Source organism: Acanthopagrus latus, chromosome 24 (genome assembly GCF_904848185.1).
Source record: "Acanthopagrus latus isolate v.2019 chromosome 24, fAcaLat1.1, whole genome shotgun sequence".
In the NCBI taxonomy this organism is placed as follows: domain Eukaryota; kingdom Metazoa; phylum Chordata; class Actinopteri; order Spariformes; family Sparidae; genus Acanthopagrus; species Acanthopagrus latus.
In genome coordinates this window covers 14,154,715-14,179,327 of record NC_051062.1, presented here as the reverse complement: position 1 = coordinate 14,179,327, position 24,613 = coordinate 14,154,715, and the positions used below count along the sequence as shown (strand labels likewise).

At 43.3% G+C, this 24,613-nt stretch overlaps 3 protein-coding genes across 6 annotated transcripts in view; 2 read left to right on the top strand and 1 right to left on the bottom strand.

The window, feature by feature from the left end:
* LOC119015196 (NACHT, LRR and PYD domains-containing protein 12-like) overlaps window positions 1-8,689 on the bottom strand; it is a 208,229-nt gene extending 199,540 nt beyond the window's left edge. Inside the window, exons 1-11 of the mRNA XM_037090983.1 lie at window positions 8,608-8,689; window positions 7,310-7,442; window positions 6,275-6,473; window positions 5,817-5,969; window positions 4,850-4,928; window positions 4,482-4,710; window positions 2,535-4,329; window positions 2,263-2,436; window positions 1,534-1,707; window positions 816-989; window positions 87-260 (exon numbers count right to left, since the gene is read on the bottom strand). Coding sequence (XP_036946878.1) covers window positions 87-260; window positions 816-989; window positions 1,534-1,707; window positions 2,263-2,436; window positions 2,535-4,329; window positions 4,482-4,710; window positions 4,850-4,928; window positions 5,817-5,969; window positions 6,275-6,473; window positions 7,310-7,349 — 3,191 coding nt within the window. The 5' untranslated portion in view covers window positions 7,350-7,442; window positions 8,608-8,689. The remainder of the gene's footprint in view (window positions 1-86; window positions 261-815; window positions 990-1,533; window positions 1,708-2,262; window positions 2,437-2,534; window positions 4,330-4,481; window positions 4,711-4,849; window positions 4,929-5,816; window positions 5,970-6,274; window positions 6,474-7,309; window positions 7,443-8,607) is intronic.
* On the top strand, window positions 6,949-14,239 carry LOC119015262 (growth/differentiation factor 8-like). The gene is made up of 4 exons (XM_037091105.1): window positions 6,949-7,000; window positions 8,624-8,952; window positions 9,912-10,282; window positions 10,607-14,239. Exons 2-4 carry the CDS (start codon window positions 8,625-8,627, stop codon window positions 10,985-10,987), a joined length of 1,080 nt encoding a protein of 359 aa, XP_036947000.1. The 5' UTR covers window positions 6,949-7,000; window position 8,624; the 3' UTR covers window positions 10,988-14,239.
* Window positions 14,240-15,527: 1,288 nt separating this feature from the next.
* stat1a (signal transducer and activator of transcription 1a) lies at window positions 15,528-23,172 on the top strand. Of its 4 annotated transcripts, none has more exons than XM_037091038.1 (25): window positions 15,528-15,672; window positions 16,912-17,039; window positions 17,709-17,853; window positions 17,937-18,032; window positions 18,139-18,225; window positions 18,316-18,394; window positions 18,479-18,570; window positions 18,666-18,817; window positions 18,906-19,064; window positions 19,148-19,240; window positions 19,427-19,486; window positions 19,591-19,611; window positions 19,738-19,828; window positions 19,926-19,967; window positions 20,074-20,163; window positions 20,253-20,351; window positions 20,460-20,595; window positions 20,702-20,757; window positions 20,865-20,956; window positions 21,041-21,180; window positions 21,260-21,448; window positions 21,529-21,604; window positions 21,692-21,788; window positions 21,918-21,959; window positions 22,314-23,172. In XM_037091038.1, exons 2-25 carry the CDS (start codon window positions 16,912-16,914, stop codon window positions 22,341-22,343), a joined length of 2,292 nt encoding a protein of 763 aa, XP_036946933.1. In that variant the 5' UTR covers window positions 15,528-15,672; the 3' UTR covers window positions 22,344-23,172. The 4 variants fall into 4 exon arrangements, with proteins under 4 accessions (XP_036946933.1, XP_036946934.1, XP_036946932.1 ...); XM_037091039.1 differs by having other exon boundaries at window positions 16,909-17,039; window positions 18,142-18,225; XM_037091037.1 differs by having other exon boundaries at window positions 16,909-17,039.
* The last annotated feature ends 1,441 nt before the right edge of the window (window positions 23,173-24,613 follow it).

The window sequence follows — 24,613 nt, the reverse complement described above, 5'->3', positions numbered from 1 at the left end:
AGCAGAACTCCTGACACTGAACCATCTACAATCAAGATACAGACTCTCACACTGACTGTCTGTGGCTGCAGCAGGACTCTTCATACCTGAGAGTGTCCAGTCTCCAGCCTGGATCCTCCAGTTGTGCAGACAGCTGCTTCACTCCTGAGTCTCCCGGATGATTGTAGGTCAGGTCCAGCTCTCTCAGATGGGAGGGGTTGGAGTCCAGAGCTGAGGCCAGAGAAGTACAGCCTTCCTCTGTGATCAGACAGCCTGACAGCCTGCAGACACACAAAACAACACACATCACAGATCAGCTGAGGGTCCTGATGATTCAATGCACATCTGTCTTTAAGTTAAGTTTAATGTTTATTGTATTTATCAAATCATTTTTCACTCATTAACAAATCAGCACTAAACACAGATTATAACTGAAGCTGATGGAAATGCCATTACTTTTGCAAATATTTGGTCGTGAACCAACATATTGTATGGAATGAAAGGATGACATGGTGATGGAGCCAGAAGAAAAGTCAGAGGATGACCAAAGTAATGACAATTCATCCTGAGGGGAGCAGGAATGTCTGAACCAAACCTCATGACAATCCCTCCAGTGGTTGTTGAGATTAGTAAATCAGGACCAAAGTGCAGAAAAGACTGATGGACCCACATTTTATATAAAATGCATTCATGCTTCCATCAGGATGAGATGTAATTATTTTGGTGATCTTCTGACATATGATATATATTTTTTCATTGTCTTTTTAAAGTCTGGTTTAGACCTGCTCCAATTGTACAATTAGATGAAATTAGGAAATAAAATAGTGAATCCTGACCTGAGAGTTTCAAGGACACAGTGTGGACTCTTCAGTTCAGCAGAAAGTCGCTTCACTCCTGAATCCTGCAGGTTGTTGTTACTCAGGTCCAGCTCTCTCAGATGGGAGGGGTTGGAGTCCAGAGCTGAGGCCAGAGAAGTACAGCCTTCCTCTGTGATCAGACAGCCTGACAGCCTGCAGACACACAAAACAACACACATCAGCTGAGGGTCCTGATGACTCAGCGCACATCTGTGTTCAAGGTTTAAACATTTATTATATTCATCATCTTATTTTTCACTAATTAATTAACCAGCAGTAATGTAGAGTATAACTGAAGCTGATGGAAATAAAATTACTTTTGCAAATATTTGTTCATGAACCAACATATTGTATGGAATGAAAGGATGACATGGTGATGGAGCCAGAAGAAAAGTCAGAGGATGACCAAAGTAATGACAATTCATCCTGAGGGGAGCAGGAATGTCTGAACCAAACCTCATGACAATCCCTCCAGTGGTTGTTGAGATTAGTAAATCAGGACCAAAGTGCAGAAAAGACTGATGGACCCACATTTTATATAAAATGCATTCATGCTTCCATCAGGATGAGATGTAATTATTTTGGTGATCTTCTGACATATGATATATATTTTTTCATTGTCTTTTTAAAGTCTGGTTTAGACCTGCTCCAATTGTACAATTAGATGAAATTAGGAAATAAAATAGTGAATCCTGACCTGAGAGTTTCAAGGACACAGTGTGGACTCTTCAGTTCAGCAGAAAGTCGCTTCACTCCTGAATCCTGCAGGTTGTTGTTACTCAGGTCCAGCTCTCTCAGATGGGAGGGGTTGGAGTCCAGAGCTGAGGCCAGAGAAGTACAGCCTTCCTCTGTGATCAGACAGCCTGACAGCCTGCAGACACACAAAACAACACACATCAGCTGAGGGTCCTGATGACTCAGCGCACATCTGTGTTCAAGGTTTAAACATTTATTATATTCATCATCTTATTTTTCACTAATTAATTAACCAGCAGTAATGTAGAGTATAACTGAAGCTGATGGAAATAAAATTACTTTTGCAAATATTTGTTCATGAACCAACATATTGTACAGATTAAAATGACGACCTGATGATGGAGCTAGAAGAAAAGTCAGAGGATCACCAAAGTATTTAGAGTTCATCCTGAGGGGACCATGAATGTCTGAACCAGACCTCATGACAATCCATCCAGTGGTTGTTGAGATTAGTAAATCGGGACAAGAGTACAGAATAGACTGACGGACCCACATTTTATATAAAATGCATTCATGCTTCCATCAGGATCAGATGTAGTTATTTTGGTGATCTTCTGACATATGAGATACATTTTATAGATTTTCAATTATTTTTTTTACCCTGTCTGGTTTAGACCTGCTCCAATTGTACAGTTAGATGAAATGATGAAATAAAATAATGAATCCTGACCTGAGAGTGTCAAGGACACAGTGTGGACTCTTCAGCTCAGCAGAAAGTCGCTTCACTCCTGAATCCTGCAGGTTGTTGTTACTCAGGTCCAGCTCTCTCAGACTAGAGGACTGGGAGCTGAGAACTGAGGACAGAGCTTCACAGCTTCTCTCTGAGAGGTTACAGCCACTCAGTCTGGATAAAGAATAATAAGCAGAATAAGAAAATAATGATTCTATTTGGGTTAATAACAGCATATTTACTGCATTCTGAAGAAATTTCTCCACACTTACAGAGCTTTGTCGGAGGCTTTGACCACTGGCAGCAGCCTCAGAAGAGCCTCCTCTGAAGCAGAGTATTTCTTAAGTTCAAACACGTCCAGACCTTCTTCTGATGACAGTAAGATGAAGACCAGAGCTGACCACTGAGCAGGAGACAGTTTATCTGTGGAGAGACGTCCTGAACTCAGGTACTGTTGGATCTCCTCCACTAGAGAACGATCGTTCAGTTCATTCAGACAGTGGAACAGATTGATGCTTCTCTCTGGAGACAGATTCTCACTGATCTTCTTCTTCATGTACTTGACTGTTTCCTGATTGGTCTGTGAGATACTTCCTGTCCGTGTCTGCAGACCTCGCAGGAGAGTCTGATTGGTCTGCAGTGAAAGACCCAGGAGGAAACGAAGGAACAAGTCCAGGTGTCCATTTGGACTCTGTAAGGCCTCGTCCACAGCACTCTGGTAGAGACGTGTTGATTTGCCTCCAAAGAGGTCAGACCACCAGGATGTTGACTGCCCTATTTCTGCCAGCAGATTGACTCCAGAGTTGATGAATGTCAGATGGACATGAAGAGCAGCCAGAAACTCCTGAACACTCAGATGGATGAAGCAGAACACCTTGTCCTGGTACAATCCTCTCTCCTCTTTAAAGATCTGTGTGAACACTCCTGAGTACACTGAGGCTGCTGTGATATCGATGCCACACTCTGTCAGGTCCGATTCATAGAAGATCAGGTTTCCTTTGAACAGCTGATCAAAAGCCAGTTTTCCCAGAGACTCAATCATCTTCCTGCTCTCTGGAGTCCAGTGTGGATCTGTCTCAGCTCCTCCATCATACTTGACCTTCTTTACTCTGACCTGAACCACCAGGAAGTGGATGTACATCTCAGTCAGGGTCTTGGGCAGCTCTCCTCCCTCTCTGGTCTTCAACACATCCTCCAGAACTGTAGCAGTGATCCAGCAGAAGACTGGGATGTGGCACATGATGTGGAGGCTTCGTGATGTCTTGATGTGGGAGATGATTCTGCTGGCCTGCTCCTCGTCTCTGAATCTCTTCCTGAAGTATTCCTCTTTCTGTGGGTCAGTGAACCCTCTGACCTCTGTCACCATGTCAACACACCCAGGAGGGATCTGATTGGCTGCTGCAGGTCGTGTGGTTATCCAGAGGCGAGCAGAGGGAAGCAGTTTCCCCCTGATGAGGTTTGTCAGCAGCACATCCACTGAGGTGGACTCTCTAACATCAGTCAGGATCTCAGTGTTGTGGAAGTCCAGAGGAAGTCGACACTCATCCAGACCGTCAAAGATGAACACAACCTGGAACTCTTCAAAGCTGCAGATTTCTTTGGTTTCAGTGAAGAAGTGATGAACAAGTTCCACCAAGCTGAACTTTTTCTCTCTCAGCACATTCAGCTCTCTGAAAGTGAATGGAAATGTGAACTGTATGTCCTGGTTGTCTTTGTCTTCAGCCCAGTCCAGAGTGAACTTCTGTGTTAAGACTGTTTTCCCGATGCCAGCCACTCCCTTTGTCATCACTGTTCTGATTGGTTCGTCTCTTCCAGGTGAGGCTTTAAAGATGTCTTCTTGTCTGACTGTTGTTTCTGGTCTGTGTGGTTTCCTGGATGCTGTTTCAATCTGTCTGACCTCATGTTCATCATTGACCTCTGCAGTCCCTCCCTCTGTGATGTAGAGCTCTGTGTAGATCTGATTCAGAAGGGTTGGGTTTCCTGCTTTAGCGATCCCCTCAAACACACACTGGAACTTTTTCTGAAGGTTAGATTTAAGTTCACGCCGACAAACTGCAGCAAGATGTTCTAAATGAAGACACAACAAACAAGATCATTAAGTTATTACAACACAATTTCCTTCCTCGAAAGATTGTATATATAAACAGATTCATCATCATCAGACTTCAGTAATCGTCTCATTGATCCATCATGTTAAATCTTTAGAGAAATCCTCTTACTGCTCTGCAGACAGTCAGCCAGCTCCTCCTGCTTCATTCTCCTCAGGAAGTGAAGTGTGATCTTCAGAAATGCCTCTCTGCTGCTCCTCCTCTGCTCTTCATCCTCACCATCCAACACCTCCTCATCCTCCCTCTGACTCTCTGAGCATTCTGGGTAATCTGAACTCAGAACTTTCTGGATCTTCTTCAGCTCGTTTTTCACAAAAGTGACAATGTTCTCCTCCAGCAGCTGAAACAGAATATTATGTGAATGACAACATTTAACATCAGATCCATGTTGGACAGATTCACCACTGGTCTGTAAAGTGCAGCATGGAGATTATTGTGAACAGACTGGATGTAAAAGTAGTTGTTGTTCATGTACAGACCATAAATATGGAGTCCAGGTGTGTCTGATGCTGCTGGACAGACGGACCTCTGGGAACCTCTGAGCTCTCCTGGTCGACTCTGTGGAGGAATCATGAAGAATCAGTCACATTGTGTCTGTCCACTCAGAGACAAACACAAGCTGAAGCTTGAGATTCCAACATTGGAGAATGAAAAAATGATTCATTATGTATTTTTTTTGGTTTTTATTTATCTTATTCTGCGAAAAATTCGAATCTGACACCAAAAAACTAAATTATTGGTTTGTTTTTCCTACACAGTTGATATTTAATTTGTCTGATTTGACCCGGAAGACATTTACTGACTTTTTAATGTTTTGCTTTTGTGTGATTCACGACACAATGGCCTAAATATAAAGATAATAATGAATTCATCATTTGTAAATACAAGCTATATTCATGTAGACATGAGCTGTAGTAAGAAAAAATACTGAACGTCTGAGTTTCAAAGTGCTCCACGTAACTTTAAATGCATTTGTGAAAATGTATTCTTTGTTGCATATATTGCAATATTCTGCCTTCAGTTCATATCTTTGTCTCAAGTGTTTGAGTTATATTTAGAGATCAGAAAATAAGTCATTTGTTTTTATAGTTTTTATATCTAATTGGCTGAGTTTTTTTACTCTTCATATGGGTTTTGGTACCGGCCCCATGAGGTCCGGATGGGTCGGGCCCTTGTAACGTCAGATATAACACACAGCCCTTCCTCTCCTCAGCAGCAGGTCAGAGTTCAGCAGAAGGTGAGTCACTGCTGTTTGTCCACAGGAGGAACTCTGTCCTGTCAGAGTTGTTGAGGGACGGACATGAAGAAATGTGAACCTGTCCTTTAATACTAATCCTGCTCTGACCTCCATCATCACTCTGAGGACATGAAGACCATCAGGACAACTGGTCAGACTGGATTTAATGAGGACAGACATCACCAGAGAGCAACAGGACAACAACTTACTGTCTGTCTGAGGAAGGTTCTAGTTTAAAATCAGTAATAATCTCCTTTGACCGGTCACTTTTGAAGGACACACAGCTGGGCTCAGGTCCTGGTCCAGGTCCTGTTCCAGGTCCTGGTCCAGGTCCTGGTCCAGGTCCAGTAGAGGCTGGTCTCCTGTTGGACAGAGAAGAAGACCACCAGAGATGTTAATTCACTTTCTAGTCTTCAGACACAGAAGCTTCTGTCCATAAAATAGTGGAAAACATCAGGAATAAACCTTCAGAGAATATTGGACCAAACTAATTCAATAAAGTGAAATGAAGAGTTGAAGACTGGTTCTATTGGGCAGCTTTCTAAAGTGAGAGGATAAATTTAAGAGAAGAAGAACGAAGCTGAAAATAAACATCAGGTTTCAGAAAACATCTTTCTCCACAGTTAAAACATGAATCAGTCACATATTAATGTTACTAACAGCTCACCTCTTTACAGCAGGAGCTGGGTGTCCTTTAAAATTAATGTCACGTTCATTTGACTTGTCACTCTTGAAGGACACACAGCTGGGCTCAGGTCCAGGTCCTGGTCCAGATCCAGGTCCAGGTCCAGTGGTTTTAGAGGGAGGGCCTCCCTCCTCTCTGTCCTCACACTGATTCATGCTGCTCATCTCACACACACTTTCATCTGGAGAGGAAACACAAATCATTCATCTGCACATCAACTGTACATAAATCGACTTTTATTCATTTAAAACATGAAAATTTGAACAGAAAACAATTATTTACAACAAGAAGTATAAAGTGACCTTTGAAAAAGAGAAAAAGGACAAAATGTTTGACACAGTCAACATATAAAATGAAAACGTTAAAAACTAAGATGAGCTGCAGAATTACACAGCGCAGCTCCTGATTGGTCGAACAGTTTCTGCAGCAGCTGATAATATCTTTTGCTCACAAGTTGATTTATTGAGCTGCAAATGTCAGTAAACTGCATTTTACATGTTGTAATGTTGTGTCTGTGTCAGTAATGTTATCGCTGGTTTAATGGATTAAATTCAAGAGGCGTGAAGCAAAAATTACACAAACACACACACACACACACACACACACACACACACACACACACACACACTTCAGTAAGTAAGCCGGTATTGGCACAAAATGGCAGATATTCTTCACAGCAGTTGTTTCTCCTCCGTCGTCCCGAGTAGAGTGAGTAAAGTAGAGCTTGTGTTAGCGAGTCCAACATGTCAGGTTCATTACATTACCTTCAGCTGGAGGTTCAGACGGAGAAAACTATCTGCGACACATTTGTCAGAGAAAGTGAAAGTAAACTGTGAGGAGGAAACAGCCAGAGAGGCGAGTTCAGACTGGGAGTCTTCCTGTTAGACTGAGGGCGCTGCAGCACGACCCACAACCAGCTAACACATGCCGAATTTACAAGAAGGCCCAAATAATGAAGAATCAGTCACAAACAGCGTTTCAGGAGGTTAGAAAGTGTCTCCTGACTCAAAAACTCACTAAATAGAGAGATTTCATAAGGGAGTCTGGGGGTTGACATGTTCACACTATTAGTGACGTCACCACAGAGGATTTCTGGGTATTGCAGTTCCAATGAAGAGTAGAACGTGTTGGTCGTTGATCTCTGAGTGTCCTGAGAGACAAAGAGACACTGAGCTGAAACGAGACAGCCAAACTGTTACTGATGTGAAATAATGAGTTCAACAGCTAAATTCAGCTTTTAAATGCAGAACATGTGAGTTTCTCTCCTTGTATAACGTGTCAGTTTGCACCAGCCTACATTTAAACAGTAACTACTGTAATATGAGCTACTGCTTAATCAATATAAAAGCAGCTTTGTTGTCAGATCAGTTCAGGGCTGGATGAAGTCAGACTGAGAGCGCAGGACACGAGATTCACCACAAGAGGGAGCTAAAGGGCAGCAGAGCAGAGGAGAAGCACCAGAAGACACAAAACATACTTTAATAAATGTCTTTGACCTGTTTCACACTGTTTTCTGTCACTTTGCTCGTTTATATTTTCTTTTTATGTGTGAGTTGTTTTGGAAAGTGCTCCATGAATTATCATCAGGGGGCTGAAAGCTTCTTTTTTTCTCCTTTCTCTCGATTTTCTTATTCTTTGTGTGTTCAAAATGATCCTCATCTGTATCTACTCAGAGCTAGTGTTGGATATTAAAGGGTAAGTTCAACTGAAAATAGGAATTCAGTCCTTATCTATTCAGCTGAGTGCTGATTGAGAGTCAGGTGAAGTGTCGTAGTCCACAGAACGTCTCTGGAGCTTCACAGCAAAACAGAGTTTCATCATTTCTGCCGAACAACTGTTGTAACTGGGAACTTACTGGGGAAATAACAATATAAAAAAAAACATCAATCAAACCGAATTAGTCATTAGAACTTCTTGTTTGCAGTGTGCATGTGGACATACACACAACTGTCACCAGATTACTTTCATACTGATGAGAACTTAAAAATATGAAGTTTCTAAGGCAAATTCTGCACATGTAAAGAGGGTCATAATCCCAAAATGAGCATCACGAAGATGTTGAATGAAAACTGTCATTATGAAACGGAAACAAAATAAAGTTTGGGGTCTTTTGTGTATGATGTTTAAAAAAAGAACATTTAAACTCGGGACCCATCACAGGAATCAACAAAGTATTCATCATAAAATCTCTCTTCCTCTTTAAATTTCTCTTCTGATAAAAAAAAAAAAAAAAAAAAAAAGATTCTCCTGGCAGCCAATCATAAAGTCCGGAGGCCCGGAGACAGACTCATATCAGACAGCGTCACTGCACTCACCTCTTCTTCTCTCCAGGATGCTCGTCTTCCTCGGCCTGACCGTCCTCCTCTCTGCGGGCTTCTCTGCGGAGATGAACCAGACCTCCAAGCTGCTGGCGGAGAGCGGAGAGCAGTGCTCGGCCTGCGACTTCCGGGAGCACAGCAAGCAGATGAGGCTCCACAGCATCAAGTCCCAGATCCTCAGCATCCTGCGGCTCGAGCAGGCTCCCAACATCAGCCGGGACATGATCCGACAGCTGCTGCCCAAAGCGCCTCCTCTGACGCAGCTCCTGGACCAGTACGACCCGCGGGTGGAGGAGGAGGACCACGCCACGACGGAGACCATCATCACCATGGCCACCAAGCGTAAGTAAAACAAATGTGAATGTGTTCTGTCTTCTTTTTCGCTCTGCTCCTTTTCTGAACCTCATGCGTAAAAAGAGAAGCGTGTGATCCGTGCGTAAAACTTGTGCGTAAAGTTGATTTTCCAAGTAGCACAAAAGAGGGGAGATTTTTATAAATCAAACCAAGAGATCCCTCACGTGTTCTGATTTCTTTTTTGCTTTGCACCTTTTCTAAAAGTCGTGCGTAAAAAGGAGAAGCGTGTGATTCGCGCGTAAAAGCAGTACGTAAAGTTTGTCTTTGTTGCAAATTAAAATATTCGACGTACGTGATTTTTTTTTTTTTTTTATCTCGCTCAACAAAGAAAATTAACACTTTTTAAAGTGTAATGTTGTACTGTTAAATCCTAAAATAGTAACAGCATTTTGATTTTTGGAGATGTTGGTACTTATAAATCCATACGTAGTGTTTGGAGAGACATATCAAATTTTCACTCTTGCTAAATAATATCAAATGATTAACTTTCACGCCACCTATTGCACACTGCCGACAATGTAAGTCTAAGTTAAAGTCACACAATCTGGAGAGTTATCTGCCAGTAGAGTGAATAAAAGAAATTCGACTCAGGCGCTGGAAGAAGTGATGGGGTCAATAAATACACTCACGTGATTTGAAGGTCATCTCTTCAAAGATGAGATGCAAAAAAGGATGCAAGAGGCTGAAAGGTCAAAGGATCTAAAAGATAATTAGGGTTCATCCTCTGGGGATCATAAATATTTACAGCCATATTCATGTTGACGAATTCTTGTTAATTCCACATATGTTATAAATGGAGATATTATTTTCTTTGTGTAAAATTGTCTCTGTTTGTTCCTCTGATGTCGGTGTATGATGATTATTTGGTATCCCAGTTTTTAAACCAGCTCAGTACACAAAAGCCAAGTCAATCTGTTAATTTAACATTTTAGTGATTCTTCTTCCAGACAATCCGATCGCCCAGGACGAGTTGTCCTCATGTTGTCTCTTCAGCCTCAGTCCGAAGATCCAGCCAAAAAACATCCTGCGCGCTCAGCTGTGGGTCCACCTGCGGCCGGCCGACATGGTCACCACCGTCTTCCTGCAGATTTCCCGCCTCAAACCTGGAAAGGAGGGAAACAACACCCGAATCAGAGTCCGATCCCTGAAGATCGACACTGACGCCGGCGCCGGATCCTGGCAAAGCATCGACATCAAGTCTCTGCTGCAGGCTTGGCTGCGTCAACCGGAGACCAACTACGGCATCGAGATCAATGCCTACGACTCCAAAGGAGAAGATCTGGCTGTCACCTCAGCAGAGCCGGGAGAGGAAGGACTGGTGAGCGCTACCAAAATATAATCGCATAACTCTGGACGTTTAGTGAGGGTCCAAGTGGCCTCGTGGGGATGCGGCACTTTTTACTTTCACATGGCAGGGCCTTGTTCTGGATGGATGGATGGTTGATTTGGTTGTTGGTTGTTTGTGATGTTGGCTGCGTGCCAGGATTAAAACTGTGGATGAAGGCCTCAGAGTCGACCCTATCCATCTACTGAGTTCTAGTTTGAATCTGCAATTAGAAACTTGTAATGGAAGGAAGAAAATCCTTCATTGTCATGTCAGGAAAGTTGTCAATAATTTTCAACATTTTAATTTCCTTTCCAGCAACCGTTCATCGAAGTGAAGATCCTCGACAACCCCAAGAGATCCCGCCGAGACTCGGGCCTCAACTGTGACGAGGAATCTGCAGAGACGCGCTGCTGCCGCTACCCGCTCACCGTCGACTTCGAGGAGTTCGGCTGGGACTGGATCATCGCCCCCAAGCGCTACCGGGCCAACTACTGCTCGGGGGAGTGTGAATTCATGCACCTGCAGCAGTATCCACATGCACACCTGGTGAACAAGGCCAACCCACGAGGCACCGCGGGGCCCTGCTGCACGCCCACCAAGATGTCGCCCATCAACATGCTGTACTTCAACCGCAAGGAGCAGATCATCTATGGGAAGATCCCGTCCATGGTGGTCGACCACTGTGGCTGCTCCTGAGGAAACCCGACCACAGAAGAACTGTTTTCAACAAAGAGAAAGAGAGACAAGGAGTATTCTTAAGGACAGGACTCCTAAAGTTGTTTTTACTCTCATACTTTGTGCTTTCATTCAAATACCAAAAACAAATTTTAACTAAAAACACCAAACATCCAGATTGCTAGGTCACACATATTTTTATACATAAGAAGAAGATAATTGAGCAGTTAACACATGGATTTGGAAAATATAATTTATTTAACTTTTAAAAGGAGCAGTTTCAAAAAAATGTTTAAACACAAAATCAAAAAATTCAGATTCATCAAATATTGAATATCGTCAATAGAATGTTAAGAAACAACAGTGTTGACATCATGTCAAAGTTATTTATGTACTGATACCGGTACATGCTAACCAGCTAGCCTTAGCTGGTCATGTGTAAAATACCACTTCTTAAATCAAGCGGTGATAGTCTTCTTTTAGCCTGGTTACTGTCATCAGGGAGTCTTTCTGGTCTTCTCGTCCCTGGAGTCATAGTCCTGGTCAGAGCCACTGTAAATCGCCTCCTTCCTTCCTTTAGCCACTGTCTTTATACTGGCCTCTGTCAGTCTTGGAGCCTGTGTTCAGCACTTAGTTAGGTGTCACTGGGAGATGACATTAGCTCCATGGCTAACTGAGCTACTTGCTAACAGCAGCTAGTCGCTACAACCAAAGATAGCTACAGCAGCAGTTAGCGGTTATGCTGCCCCTCACAGTTTTGGAGCTACCATTGAATTCTGGCCATTCTCGAATAAATTCCACCTTTAAAGTTTGTGTCACTTCTATTGTATGTTTTCATGTGAGCATGAAGGCTAAGCAAAATAAGGAGAAAACTGTAAACAGAGAAGAACAATGCTAGAAAGTTTTGTCACTGCAGTTTATCTCCTCAAGAATCAGCATGTTTAAATAATCATGTTGAGCAAAATGTGATGTTCTCATCGTAGTATGTAAAGTATATCATCAGGAGGGGATTTAATTCTTAAGAAACAAAAACCTAGATATGAAAATATGGAGGCACACTGTGTATTCAACAGATAGATGGACAGACTCCTGCTGCTTCCTGTCCTCCTGTCTTATGAAAACGTGTCCTGATTTGAGCCTTGAACCAGAACAAACGCTGCAGGATGTCTTCCATGTGCGCCCTTATTTTGAAAAACATGAACCTTATGACTCTCCCGAAGCTTGTTTGCAAACTCCTCGCTGTGATCTGCTCTCGAGAGCATCACAGTGATGTGAGAGAGAAAGATCTTTTGTTAAGGACGTTGTTGCAGGTGTGTTGTGATGTTATTATGTCATTGTGTGTTGTGTGTCGATCGGTTTGTTTTCTTGTACTCTTGTTTTCTTACCCTTGAAGCAAAACGGTTGAATACATTTGTCTTGATAAGAAAAACTTTCAGAGCTGTTTTCTTATGTTTTGCCTCTTCTTCTGTCTTCTTCTCGAGCATTTTGCATTTTTTCTTCTTCCTGTTTTGTCGCTTCCATGCGGTACACATTTACAGGTCAAAGAGGAACCTGACACAAGACTGTAACGCAGTATTTAACTGCCCTCAAAGTGGCCCTCCTCACCTGAAAAACAGCCTCTGAATGCAACATACTGCGACCCATTAGTATGTTTATCTTCGGGTGGCGACCTCTAGTGCTTGGAGTAATTATTACGGCAGCAAAGGAGGAAGTCAGGTCAGTCAGGTGCTGCACACTTCCACCAGAGTCTGCTGTTCCAATCTAGTATAAAACTAAAAAACCCAAATGTAACTTGTTTTAACTTGCAAACATTTTTTTTTCTAAATGTAACCAAGTAGTTTTGGTGCCTAAACCTGACGAAACTGCGACAGTTTCACTGCTGTACCTTCGGGACAATGAAGGACGCAGTTTTACAGCGTCGGGTTGAGCAGCGCTGCACCTGAGATGCTCCCACCCCACCTGAGGTCGCTGCAGCCGGAGGGGGAGTTAAACCACTGGAGGTCAGCAAAAACAAGATTTTAGCTGGTGTTAAGATAAACTCTGATACAAGACATTAAACAGTATACAACTAATCATTTCATGAAGTCTGGAAACAATAATTCATCGATTCTCTTCTTCACTGATGGGTAAAAACAGTAAAAACAGTGTGGGGAGTTTTGGGTCCAACGTGAGGGCAGGAACAGTGAACTCAGAGGGAGGTTTGATCTTGATTTGAAGCCGAGTGCAGATGTCCTGACTGTTGTTGTGCTTCACGGGGGGTTTCTGACCCAAAACTCTTTGTTCTGCTGCTGGAACAGAACGTCCACCAGTGACACAGGTTTGTGACTCTGCAGCGGACAAAATGTCCTGTGAGCCGGTGTCGGATCACTGAGCAGATTTATTCGTGTTACTTTCTGCAGAGGCTTCCTCCACATAACGCAGATGACAGAGAAAAGGCTGAATCATTCAGCTTCATGAGGGTTTAAATCTCACTAAAACTAAAAAGTCACATGTGAAGGTATCGTGATATTTATGATTTTAAAGATGAGCGCTTTTAAAGGCGGATGATAAAAGAAGTGGATTTTGTTTTATTTTGCATTTTTTTATGAGTTTGTTGCTATTTAAGTCAAGACAGACAAGAGTGACTGGGTTGTTTTATATGTGCACGTACAACTAGGGTTGCAACTTTGAGTATTTTTATGTTTTATGCTTCTTCATACTTCCATTCCAAACTTTGTGGAGACAAATATTTTAATTTTTACTCTGATACATGTAGAAAAATGAGATACGTGCTGAATATCAGGTACTTTTTACTACATTGTGCAACAGTGTGCAATTTTATCAAAATGATAACATCTCATTAAAAAACTAATGTTGTAGAATTAATTGCCTTAGACATGCAAATATGCACAATATGATGGTGATGTTGCATTAAGGGACAATCTGACAATTGAGAACTTGGTGTTGGTTGCAGAGGAGCCTTGCATCAGTGAGCTACACGTGTAAAATACATGACATTAGCATCTTTGTCGCACATTTGAGTCTTATAAAGTACCAAAAGTTTGATTTTAAAGCCTTTACCTGTGTAATATTTCCTTTCTTTTCATTTTCTTTTCAAATGTACTCTTGTATTTATGCTCTGGTTAGGGTTTGGGCACAAAAACCACTTGGTCAGCTTGAGGAAAGCATCATGTTTTGGGGTTAAAACACCCGGTTTTGTCGCTACACCTTAAAGAATATCCTGTGGTGTTTACGAATGTTTGCTTCCACAATAAAACTATCCACTGATTTCAAGGATGTTTCAAGTTGGTTTTCTCACAAACTATGTCAAAAATTGACTGAAATCAGAGACTGAATGTGGTGAAAAATAGTTAACAGTGTGTAAGAAATGATGTTTTAACACTCCCTAACTTCACACACAAGCTGTAAAGTGTCAAACCCAAAACGTCCTTCAAAATATATATTCAGAAATATGTATGTACTTCTGCCACCAGGTGGCGCCAACCTGCACTGTTTCCAAATCACAGCAGTGTGAATACGAGCTGTAAAGAGGGTGAACAGTGTCAACTGTGTGCTTCAGAAGTGTTTTGAGCTCTAGATATTCTATAAATGTCTCTGTTTGGATAAATACTGTAAAGCGTTGACGTGTGTGAGGAATATATTTGATTCTGACTCAAATATTTGTATAAATAACATTTTTATCACACGTTGTGAGTGAACTAACAGGCTTGGATGCATGTGTGTGATTTGTTTGTGCTGCTGGACAAAATATTCACATTTTCTCTACGTGTAGTCTCTAAACCAGTTATATGCTTTGTCATGCTACAAAACAAATCAACTTCTATGAGCTTTTCACCTCTAACACTTTCAGATTGTGTTATTTGTATAAAGGGTCACACAATTTAAAGATTCACCAGGAAAAAAGGCATAAAAATTGGGATTTTGAGGGATTTTATAGGTTATTATTCATCTTCATCTTCTCAGATTTATCCTCTTTATCCACCCCAAATTAAGAATCACTATGCACACATATTAACTATAATAATAATGATGTCATTAAAAAAAAAAAAAAAATTATTATTGAGGCCAAATTTGACATTTGACGAAACATGCTGACACATGTGGGTTTTTACAAAAATGCTTCATATTTTCTGGAAATCCTGTTATCTGATTTTGCACCTGATGACCTTATCGATACGGAAAGTGATCAGCATCATAGAAGAGCTTTTAGTTTCAGAGCTGAAGTTACTTTCTGTTTCTCTGAAAACACGTGGTCACCTCACGCTCTTCTGCTCAGTGGCTTCCCTCCTTCAATATCCGAATTATTTTGCTTTTCATCATGTAATATATGTTTAACAGATAGTGGGACTAAGTTAGATTGTATTAAACAAAACTAAGCACGTGTTTATTGATGATTTTTTTGCTCAAACTACGTGAAAAACATGATAAACACACTGTTTATAGTTGTTATTAAGGGGAAGCCTGCTCACTGACAGAACAGCCGGGATACAGCCATCTGATTGGCTGTCACAAGCAAAGGGGCGGGCGCTTCTTGTTTATCCTGGCCTGTGGTTGGCTGACGTAGTTTCCGCACAGTTCTATGCTACACTACAGCAGCAGAAACAGGCGGAGCACCTTCTTGATACATTCGTTGCACAATTTTGGAGCTTCCCCGACTTAAAACTTGATTTCTCTCAGAGGTTTTACACATTTCCTCTAAATAAAAGGTAAGTTTACACACTTACTTCCTCAAGGAGTGGCCAAATGTAGCACAAATACGATATTTGTTCTCGTAATGTGATGAAACTGACGTTCAGATGTGAGTTGTTGATCTTGGATTTGCTATTAGTAAAGCGCTAATATCTTATTTTACTCCGCTAACTTCCACTCGTGTATGAGCTGTAACGAGCTGCAGTTCTATTGATCTACAATAAAGTGTTAATAGATGGTTTACGTCATCTATCACCGCTCAGCACCTCAAATCGGAAACATCAGTTATTTAGCACCAACCTGTCCCAAATGTCGCACTTCTACTTTATACGTCACACCAGGTGAATTACATGTGAGCCGAATTCACAAGTGAACAATTTTCAATTCGGCGAATGTGTAGGTTTCATTGTGTGATGCATAGATTTACGGCGATGGAGAAGAAATCCTTTAAAACGTCACATTTCTGGACGGAGTTTGGTTCCTGACAGGTGGCAAAGCCAGGTGGGTTTGGGGGCGTTTCTCTGTCGTGGGGTGTTTAAAGACTGATGCTGGAGCGAGGAAAACGAAACTTATGGACTTCTCCTGTGAGCTTACAGTGGAAAATAATATCAGTAATGACTAATGAGTTTGAATATTAGAAAGTTAAGTTGTTTTAATGAATAACTTACAGCTGAAGATCAGTCTGTGTATTAAATATCTGTATTTTTTTTTATATTCCTGCAGAATTGCATGAAAATTATAAAACACACAACTCTAGAATCTCAGGGGGATGATTTATAGACTGACACTGGAGCGGGGAAACTGAAACCTATGGACTCCTTCATCAACCATTGCAAGCTCACAGTGATGATAATAATTATGTTGAGTTTTAATCATCAAAAATACTGTCAGTAGTTGGAGTTAAGTTGTAGCTAATGTGAGTTAGTTAACTGTAAAAAAAAAAAAAAAAAAAACAGCTCTCAGATGTTTGCCTGTCCTGCTGACATTGAATGCATCGTATAACTTGTATGAGTTCAGGAGGAAAGACACATAATAATTACAGAGTCAGCACTTCTGATTTCTGTAAACAAGCAGCCGGGTCAGTGTAGTGAAGAAAAAGGAAGAAGTGCCCTTGAGCAATACTTTGAATTTCATCAATTCCAACTGTTGCTACAATTCAGCTGCGTTTTTTTAGGTGATAAACGATCAGTATTGGTGTTTTAAAAACCAAGAGTTGAGAGGCTGAGAGTCATGAAGCTGCTCTGTCTCCCCAGAAGATGGCGCAGTGGTGCCAGCTCCAGATGCTCGACTGTAAGTACCTGGAGCAGGTGGACCAGCTGTACGATGACTCGTTCCCCATGGACATCCGTCAGTACCTGAGCAGGTGGATCGAGAGCATCGACTGGTGAGAAGACGGAGTAACTTTTAATCGGCGTGCTGCATCTTTTGTTTTTACTGTTTTCTTTAAACTTGATTTTATATTTTGATAAATACAGTTTTAATTTAATAAAAGACAGTTTATTACTCTGTATAAAATGTTTTTCAAATGGGAAAGTTTGGACAAAAAAACACATTTGAAGACGTCACTTTGTGCTCAAGGAAATTAATGATAAATTATCATTTAAACAGATAAATCAGTAATTCATAATTATTAGTCGCAGCTCTTTAACAAAACACTCTCTGAAAAAATAGTCAAAACTTAAATTAAAAGTTGTGATTAAGTAAAAAAAGAAAATAACATAAATATACATGAAATATAAACTACAAGTCAATTAAATTGCTTCTGAACTGGAATCAAAATATAATAATCATATAATTATCTACACTATTTATCATAACTAGAATCTGTAAAAACAGGAGTTTCAGAAGGATTTTTAAATTTTCCACTGTCCTTGAACTAATCATCTAAGCTGGTGACTTTTTCATTCAAATCAATTAATTATAAAAACAAAATGAATAAAGTTTTCTTCAACATTTGCATTAAGAAGATTGTGTCAAAACCCAAAAATTCTGCACTCTTGAACGCAGCAGGGATGTGATGTAGTCAGTAGTTCTGTGTCCGCTGCCTCTTCAGGGACACGGTCGCCTTCCAGGACTCGCTGGCCACCGTTCGCTTCCACGACCTCCTGGCTCAGCTGGACGACCAGCACAGCCGCTTCGCCCTGGAGAACAACTTCCTGCTGCAGCACAACATCCGCAAGATCAAGAGGAACCTGCAGGTCGGACCGCAGACTTTACTCTGCGCGTGATGTTTAGTTAAATATGGTGATGAACTCTGAATGTAGAGTCGTTGTCTCTCCAGGACCGGTTCCAGGAAGATCCGGTCAGCATGGCCATGATCATCTCCAGGAACCTGAAGGAGGAGCAGAAGATTCTGGCCACCGCCAAGAGCATCGAGGTAAAACTCTGAATCCTGCACACTGAACCTTTAAATGGAGCTGGAAATAACCAGCTTCCTATAAACGCAACACAAGTGAATGAAAGCGTTCTGGTTCTGTGTGCAGCAGGAGGGAGAGGGGACGGTGTCGGCCATGGTGGTGGAGAAACAGAAGCTGGACAACAAAGTGAAGGAGCTGAGAGAGCGAGTCCAGGTAGGACGAGTTCTACACTCACAGCTTCTGACCTCACGCTGCTGAAATGTCACGAAAGGATCCAACGTCTGCTCGTTTCCTCTCATTCAGGTGGCGGATCAGAACATCAAGAACCTGGAAGATCTGCAGGACGAGTACGACTTCAAGGTCAACACGCTGAAGAACAGAGGTGAGGAGAAGGCCGGCGGTCTGATCGATCGCTCAGGGTTTGAGATGGAAGTGCAGTCAGTCTGATCGCTTCGTGTTTCTGCAGAGAATGAAATGAACGGCATGACGCCGAAGGAGCTGGAGAAGGAGAAGCTGATGGTCGGGAGGATGTGCTTCGACCTGAAAGCCAAGCGACAGGTGAGCAGAGCGAGACTCAACCATGACGACCTGCGATCAGCTGATGCTGACCCGACGACGCGGACGTTACGTCTGTCTCTGTCTCTGTTGATCAGGACGTGGTGATCCAGCTGACCGACCTGCTGAACGTCACCCAGGCGTTGCTGTCCGACCTGATCTCAGAGGAGCTGCCCGAGTGGAAGCAGCGGCAGCAGATCGCCTGTATCGGAGGTCCGCCGAACGCCTGCGTGGACCAGCTGCAGAACTGGTGAGAGGGTCTGAGCCTGAGCCGAGACCTTTAGGGACTAACAGACAACATAAAACCTCTTCTTCATGTCCTCCTCCTCCTGCGACAGGTTCACGGCAGTGGCAGAGTCTCTCCAGCAGGTCCGTCAGCACCTGAAGAAGCTGCAGGAGTTGGAGCAGAAGTTCACGTACGACAGCGACCCCATCACACAGAAGAAGGCGTACCTGGAGGCCCGCGCCCTGGAGCTCCTCAAGAACCTCCTCTCCAAGTACGGGAGCGCTCACACACCAGTTACTGATCACATCATAACGGATTATCAGCTGAAGCTCTGTGTTTGTGTCTGTTGTGCAGCTCCCTGGTTGTGGAGCGGCAGCCCTGCATGCCCACCCACCCTCAGAGACCCCTGGTGCTGAAAACAGGCGTCCAGTTCACCGTGAAGCTGCGGTAAGCGCCGCAGGAACCGATGTGGTTTTCTTTGTTTCTCACCCAAAGTAAAAGTAAAGACACAGAAACACAAACGTGTCCCACGGAGGAAATAACTAAACGAAACCAAGTGTCGCTGCAGGAGGAAAAAACAAAGCCGTCACTTCCTGTTTCAGATGAACTGAACTTGTTTTTGTCTCCATTCAGATTTCTGGTGAAGCTGCAGGAGTTTAATTACCAGCTCAAAGTCAAAGCTGTGTTTGACAAGTAAGCTGCGTTCAAACCTCTAATTCACCTGTTCTGTACTGTTCATACCAGAGTGTGTGAACATGTTGCTAAATAACTCTGCATTTCTTCTTCTTGTTCTTCAGAGACGTGACAGAGAAGAAAGGGTGCGTCTCAACACAACACACAGTTTCAATATATACGAGTGTCTTTAGAAACAATGCTTTGATTCTCATTTAATGTGAATAAACTGAACGATTGAATCGACTCTCTGACGTCGTGTTTGTTGTCAGGTTTCGTAAGTTCAACATTTTGGGAACAAACACCAAAGTGATGAACATGGAGGAGTCGAACGGCAGCCTGGCAGCCGAGTTCAGACACCTGGTCAGTTTGTTCTCAGCTCCTGTTCATCTGTTGTTTTAAAACAGTGTGTAAAAAAATAACTGTCCGTCTCAACTTCTCGTTCTTTTTCTTCACGCAGCAACTGAAGGAGCAGAAAGTGGCCGGCAACCGAACAAACGAGGTAAGAGCCGTTAACGAAACGAGGGAGGGGAAAGCTGTTCCTGTAGGTGATCCTAACATCAGGACACGTAGATTATCTCACAGTTTCAACTTGATGGTGTGTTCAGGGTCCTCTGATCGTCACCGAGGAGCTTCACTCGCTCAGCTTCGAGTCCGAGCTGCAGCTCAACCAGTCGGGACTCGACATCAAACTGGAGGTGAGACCAGACGACACAAACGTATGTGATGTTGTTGTGGTTGAGATGACGTTGTAGTTATTTATATGCTGTTGTTGTGCTTGTTGCAGGCCATGTCTCTGCCGGTGGTGGTCATCTCTAACGTCTGTCAGCTGCCCAGCGGCTGGGCCTCCATCCTCTGGTACAACATGCTGACCACCGAGCCCAAGGCGAGCTCACACACACACGGATACTGATTACACATGTTGTTCAGAGTATCCCTGTTTCACCTGCGTACCTGTTTACCGTTGTTAAAGAAGTTTCCTCCTCATCCTCAGAACCTGAAGTTCTTCCTCTCCCCTCCGGCGGCGAAGTGGTCTCAGCTGTCGGAGGTCCTCAGCTGGCAGTTCTCCTCCGTCACCAAGCGAGGCCTGAACGAGGAGCAGCTCAACATGCTGGCTGACAAACTGCTCGGTACGGAACCACGCAGAGAGCATCATCATAATAATAATAATAATGATATTAATATTAATAATACTTCACCTTCATGCTGTAACACTGTGTGATGTAAACGTGACAGGAGCCAAAGCTCAGAGGAACCCGGAGGGGCAGATCCCCTGGACCAAGTTCTGCAAGGTAGAGTTGTAGATGACGACACAGCCGGTCTGAGGCTCCGTCTCTCTTCTGAATATACTCTTTTAGTTTTCTTGCTAAGCTAAGCGCTGTTTCCTGTGCTTGAGCAGAGTGCCAACGAGAAAGCGTTCCCCTTCTGGCTCTGGATCGAAGGAATCCTGGACGTGATTAAGAGACACCTGCTCTCCCTCTGGAACGACGGGTGAGCCGCAGCCACACTTTCTGTTCGTTTCAGACGTTTGTACGACGTCCCGGCTCGGTCTGAGTGTTTTCTGTCCGTGTGCAGCTCCATCATGGGCTTCATCAGCAAAGAGAGGGAGAAGGCTCTGCTGACCGACAAGTGTCCCGGCACCTTCCTGCTCCGGTTCAGCGAGAGCAGCAGGGAGGGCGCCATCACCTTCACCTGGATCGAGCACGACGTGTTTGGTGAGCAGAGGAAACATTGAGGAGCGTCAGAGCTTCACAGCGCCTCCTGCTGGACTGACTTCTCTCTTTATGAACGCAGACAAGCCGGTGTTCCACTCGGTGGAGCCGTACACCAAGAAGGAGCTGTCCGCCGTCTCCCTGCCCGACATCATCCGCACCTACAAGGTGATGGCCGCCGAGAACATCCCCGAGAACCCGCTGCGCTTCCTCTACCCCGACATCCCGAAAGACAAGGCCTTCGGGAAGTACTACCCCAAACTCACAGAGAGTAAGTCACACGGCCTCAGTACGGTGGACCTGGATCAGCTCCACATGCGACCTAACGCTTAATGTTCATCTGTCTTCCAGCTCCAGAGCCCATGGACGTGGAGAACCCGGCGAGGACGGGCTACATGAAGACGGAGCTCATATCGGTCTCAGAAGTGTAAGCGTTGAATTTGTACGATCATTGACGTGACGTTACTGCGTGAACAGATTTGAATGTGGACGCTCTTCCGTCCTGTCGCTGCAGACATCCGTCCAGGCTGCAGGACAACATGATGCCGATGTCCCCCGACGACTACAAAGCTCTGTCCAAGTACGTCAGCCCCCGAGACATCGACGCCGTGGTGAGTTCACACACCGCCCAACTCCCCCTCTGATGTCAGAGCAGCGAGAAAACAGACGACGGATGTAAATAAATGTTAAAATAAGGCTGTGTGTCCGTCTCTGTGATGTTCTTCTCGCTCTGTTTCCAGGCCAACAATCTGATAACAGGATTTGGAGAGTTTGACATTCAGGTAGACGCAGCTTTAAACTGTTGATCTACGCTGAGTAGTTGATGTATCTGTTCTGTGTACTAACGTTTGTAGCCATCAGCACCATTAGTATCCTTTTTTTTTGTGTTATATCACCCACAGGTTTCCCACAGTTGTGTTTAAATACTAAACTTGGGGTTTAATTCCTCCAGAAGCTCCACGTTAGCTTCATCATTTTGTTTTCGAGCCCTGATCGTTGCATGCAGTGATCCTGTTCCACCATCTCCCCCTTACTAACCCAACGTTAGATGCATGAACCCATCCATCACCTTAAGATACAAGACGACGTAGATTTGTTGAAGAATACTAAATGTTCTTTTCTTTCCTCCTTCACAGATGAGCGCAGAGTTTGAGGAGCAAAACTGAGGACGACAGTTTCCATCCTGGTCTTCACACTGTACTCTTCCTTCAGAGCCTTTTGTTTCTTTAGATCTCGGTCAATCATGTAATATGCTCTTAAACCTCTTATTCTTTTCCGGCTGTGGGATCTGAGAACCTTTTTGAGTTTGGATACGGGTCGGTACCAGAACGTTGGAGAGATAATAAAGCCCCAGTTGAACCGGATTAACGTCACAGAAGGAACGTTCACTTTGCCGTAAGTAGCTTGCACATTGCGCAGGAAAAATCCAAACATGGAAAACATGTTGACACTTCAGAACCTGCCTGAGAATCTTCAGGTTTTTAAGTGTCCTTCAGGATCAAAAGAATCCAGTGTTAGTTGTCAGTACGCGCATGAGTACACAGGAAACAGGACCTGCTAATTGTTGATTCGGCATGATTCTGATGCCAAAATGGAACAAATTTGACACATTTCAGGAGGTTTTCGCTCTCCTGATGGCTTTATTTGACTCTGTCATCGTAATGATTACCAAAAAGCTCCCCTGCTAGTGTGAGCATGTTTTCTAAGGTGCTCTTAAAAAATGAATCCAGTCTGAATGGGGCTTAAAACAAGCCGAGACCGTCTGTCACTTTATTCATGTACATATATTTCGCAAAACTGTAAAACAGCGACAAGTTAGAATGTGATCCTGCTATACGATGAAAACAAGCTGATTCATAGGAAACTTTGTCCAGAGTTTCATTTAATGTTTGTGGGGAAAGAAAAAAAATAATCGTGTGTTTGTCGTTTGTCTTTAGCTTTAATTTCCACAAGTGATGTAACAGCAGGCAAATAAACTCCATCATGACGTCTTGAGTTCTGTTTTCTTTCTGGAACGGAGAAACACGTCAGCAGGATGAGCAGCTGATGCTGGTCAGCGATCAGTCTGAGCTCAGCCGTCCTGTTTCAGGTTTTCTAAAAACGTGAACCTTAAATTCAACAACGAGTGAACACAGATCAAGTGTCGGGTTTAACTCTGTGAGAAAATGAAAGACGAGCAGCGACTCGTTGATTTTAACGAGGTGGTAATTGGCTTCAGGTGAACTCCAACGACAGATAAATTAAGGGCGTAAGACTGGAACACTTCCAACGTTTAAATAAAAAGGTTCAGTGATATTTTAACATTTCATCACTGCCAGAGGATCTATGACAGGATCTTCTTCTTCAGATTCAAATCTTTGAGCTTTTTAGTTTTTCTTTTTGGTCATCTGACTTGAAAATGTACAGACACGAGCAACAACACTTAAACTGCAGTCCAGAGAGACCTGTAACCTGTAACATCTTGAACTATTTGATCAACAAGTGTTCGGGATTCTGGACTCCAAAATTCATTTGAGCCTCATTAGAACTTCTGATCAGTTTTGGACAGCAGACTTCAGCACAGATCAAATCTTCTTCAAACTCCAAGTAAATCTCGAACATCTCGAGGACTGTTTCTCTGACATTCTGATCCTTCTGCTTGGTGTTGTTGTTTTACTGGTGGTAAAATGCTGACAAGCCAGCCCGAACGAACCCACATAAAAATATATACAAAACCTGTATGTATGTCAGTCTGGAGGAGAGGCACGATGTCAGAGACAATAAACAAATGTCTCTTCAGGGGACGACCAACAGAAATGTGCTGCTACAAACTCCAGTGAAATAAAACGGGCAACAAGACTGACGTGGGGAAGTCAAGAAACCAGGAAACAGACCAGAGTTTCTGTCCATTAATCTAATGTGATGAGGTTCTCAGTGAGTCAGGGACAGATCCAGATCCAGATCGAGCATCAGAACCACCTGGGTGTCAGTTCTCACCTCTGTTCAGGTTTCACATGAGGGGCGTCGTCACACCGTGACTGGCCGGGAGGGAAGCTGCTCCCGGTGCGTCTGCACCACCTGCACACAGCTGATCTGGATCCACTGCAGTCAGTCCAGAGGGATTTGGAAAATCACACCGAAACAAAGATAACGAGTCTTGAACAACGGGAACAATGATGGACATCACACTCGCTCTGCAACACGTTCAAGATTTAGAGGGAACCAAAGATCGTACCTGTGACCTCCAGCATCCGGGGCAGCACCCGGTCGAGCTCCGTCTGAGATAGCGCTGGATTTTTGCTGTTTCTTCGAGCTTTCAATCCTTCCTCTTCTTGTTGGACTCGCCAAAGCGTCACCGAGAAGTTCTGATCTCTTGATGTTGGACTTAAAAATGTAAAAAGTTACCAGAGTTTTGAACCTCTGTCCTCAGAACCTGAGATGAGTCCAGAGCAGTCTG

Coding starts and splice junctions, on each gene's coding strand:
- stat1a (XM_037091038.1), top strand. CDS start 16,912: ATGGCGCAGTGGTGCCAGCTCCAGATGCTCGACTGTAAGTACCTGGAG. Junction 19,241..19,426: donor CAGTTCACCGTGAAGCTGCG/GTAAGCGCCGCA, acceptor GTCTCCATTCAG/ATTTCTGGTGAAGCTGCAGG. Junction 21,181..21,259: donor GATCGAGCACGACGTGTTTG/GTGAGCAGAGGA, acceptor TTATGAACGCAG/ACAAGCCGGTGTTCCACTCG.
- LOC119015262 (XM_037091105.1), top strand. CDS start 8,625: ATGCTCGTCTTCCTCGGCCTGACCGTCCTCCTCTCTGCGGGCTTCTCT. Junction 8,953..9,911: donor CATCACCATGGCCACCAAGC/GTAAGTAAAACA, acceptor TTCTTCTTCCAG/ACAATCCGATCGCCCAGGAC. Junction 10,283..10,606: donor AGCCGGGAGAGGAAGGACTG/GTGAGCGCTACC, acceptor TTTCCTTTCCAG/CAACCGTTCATCGAAGTGAA.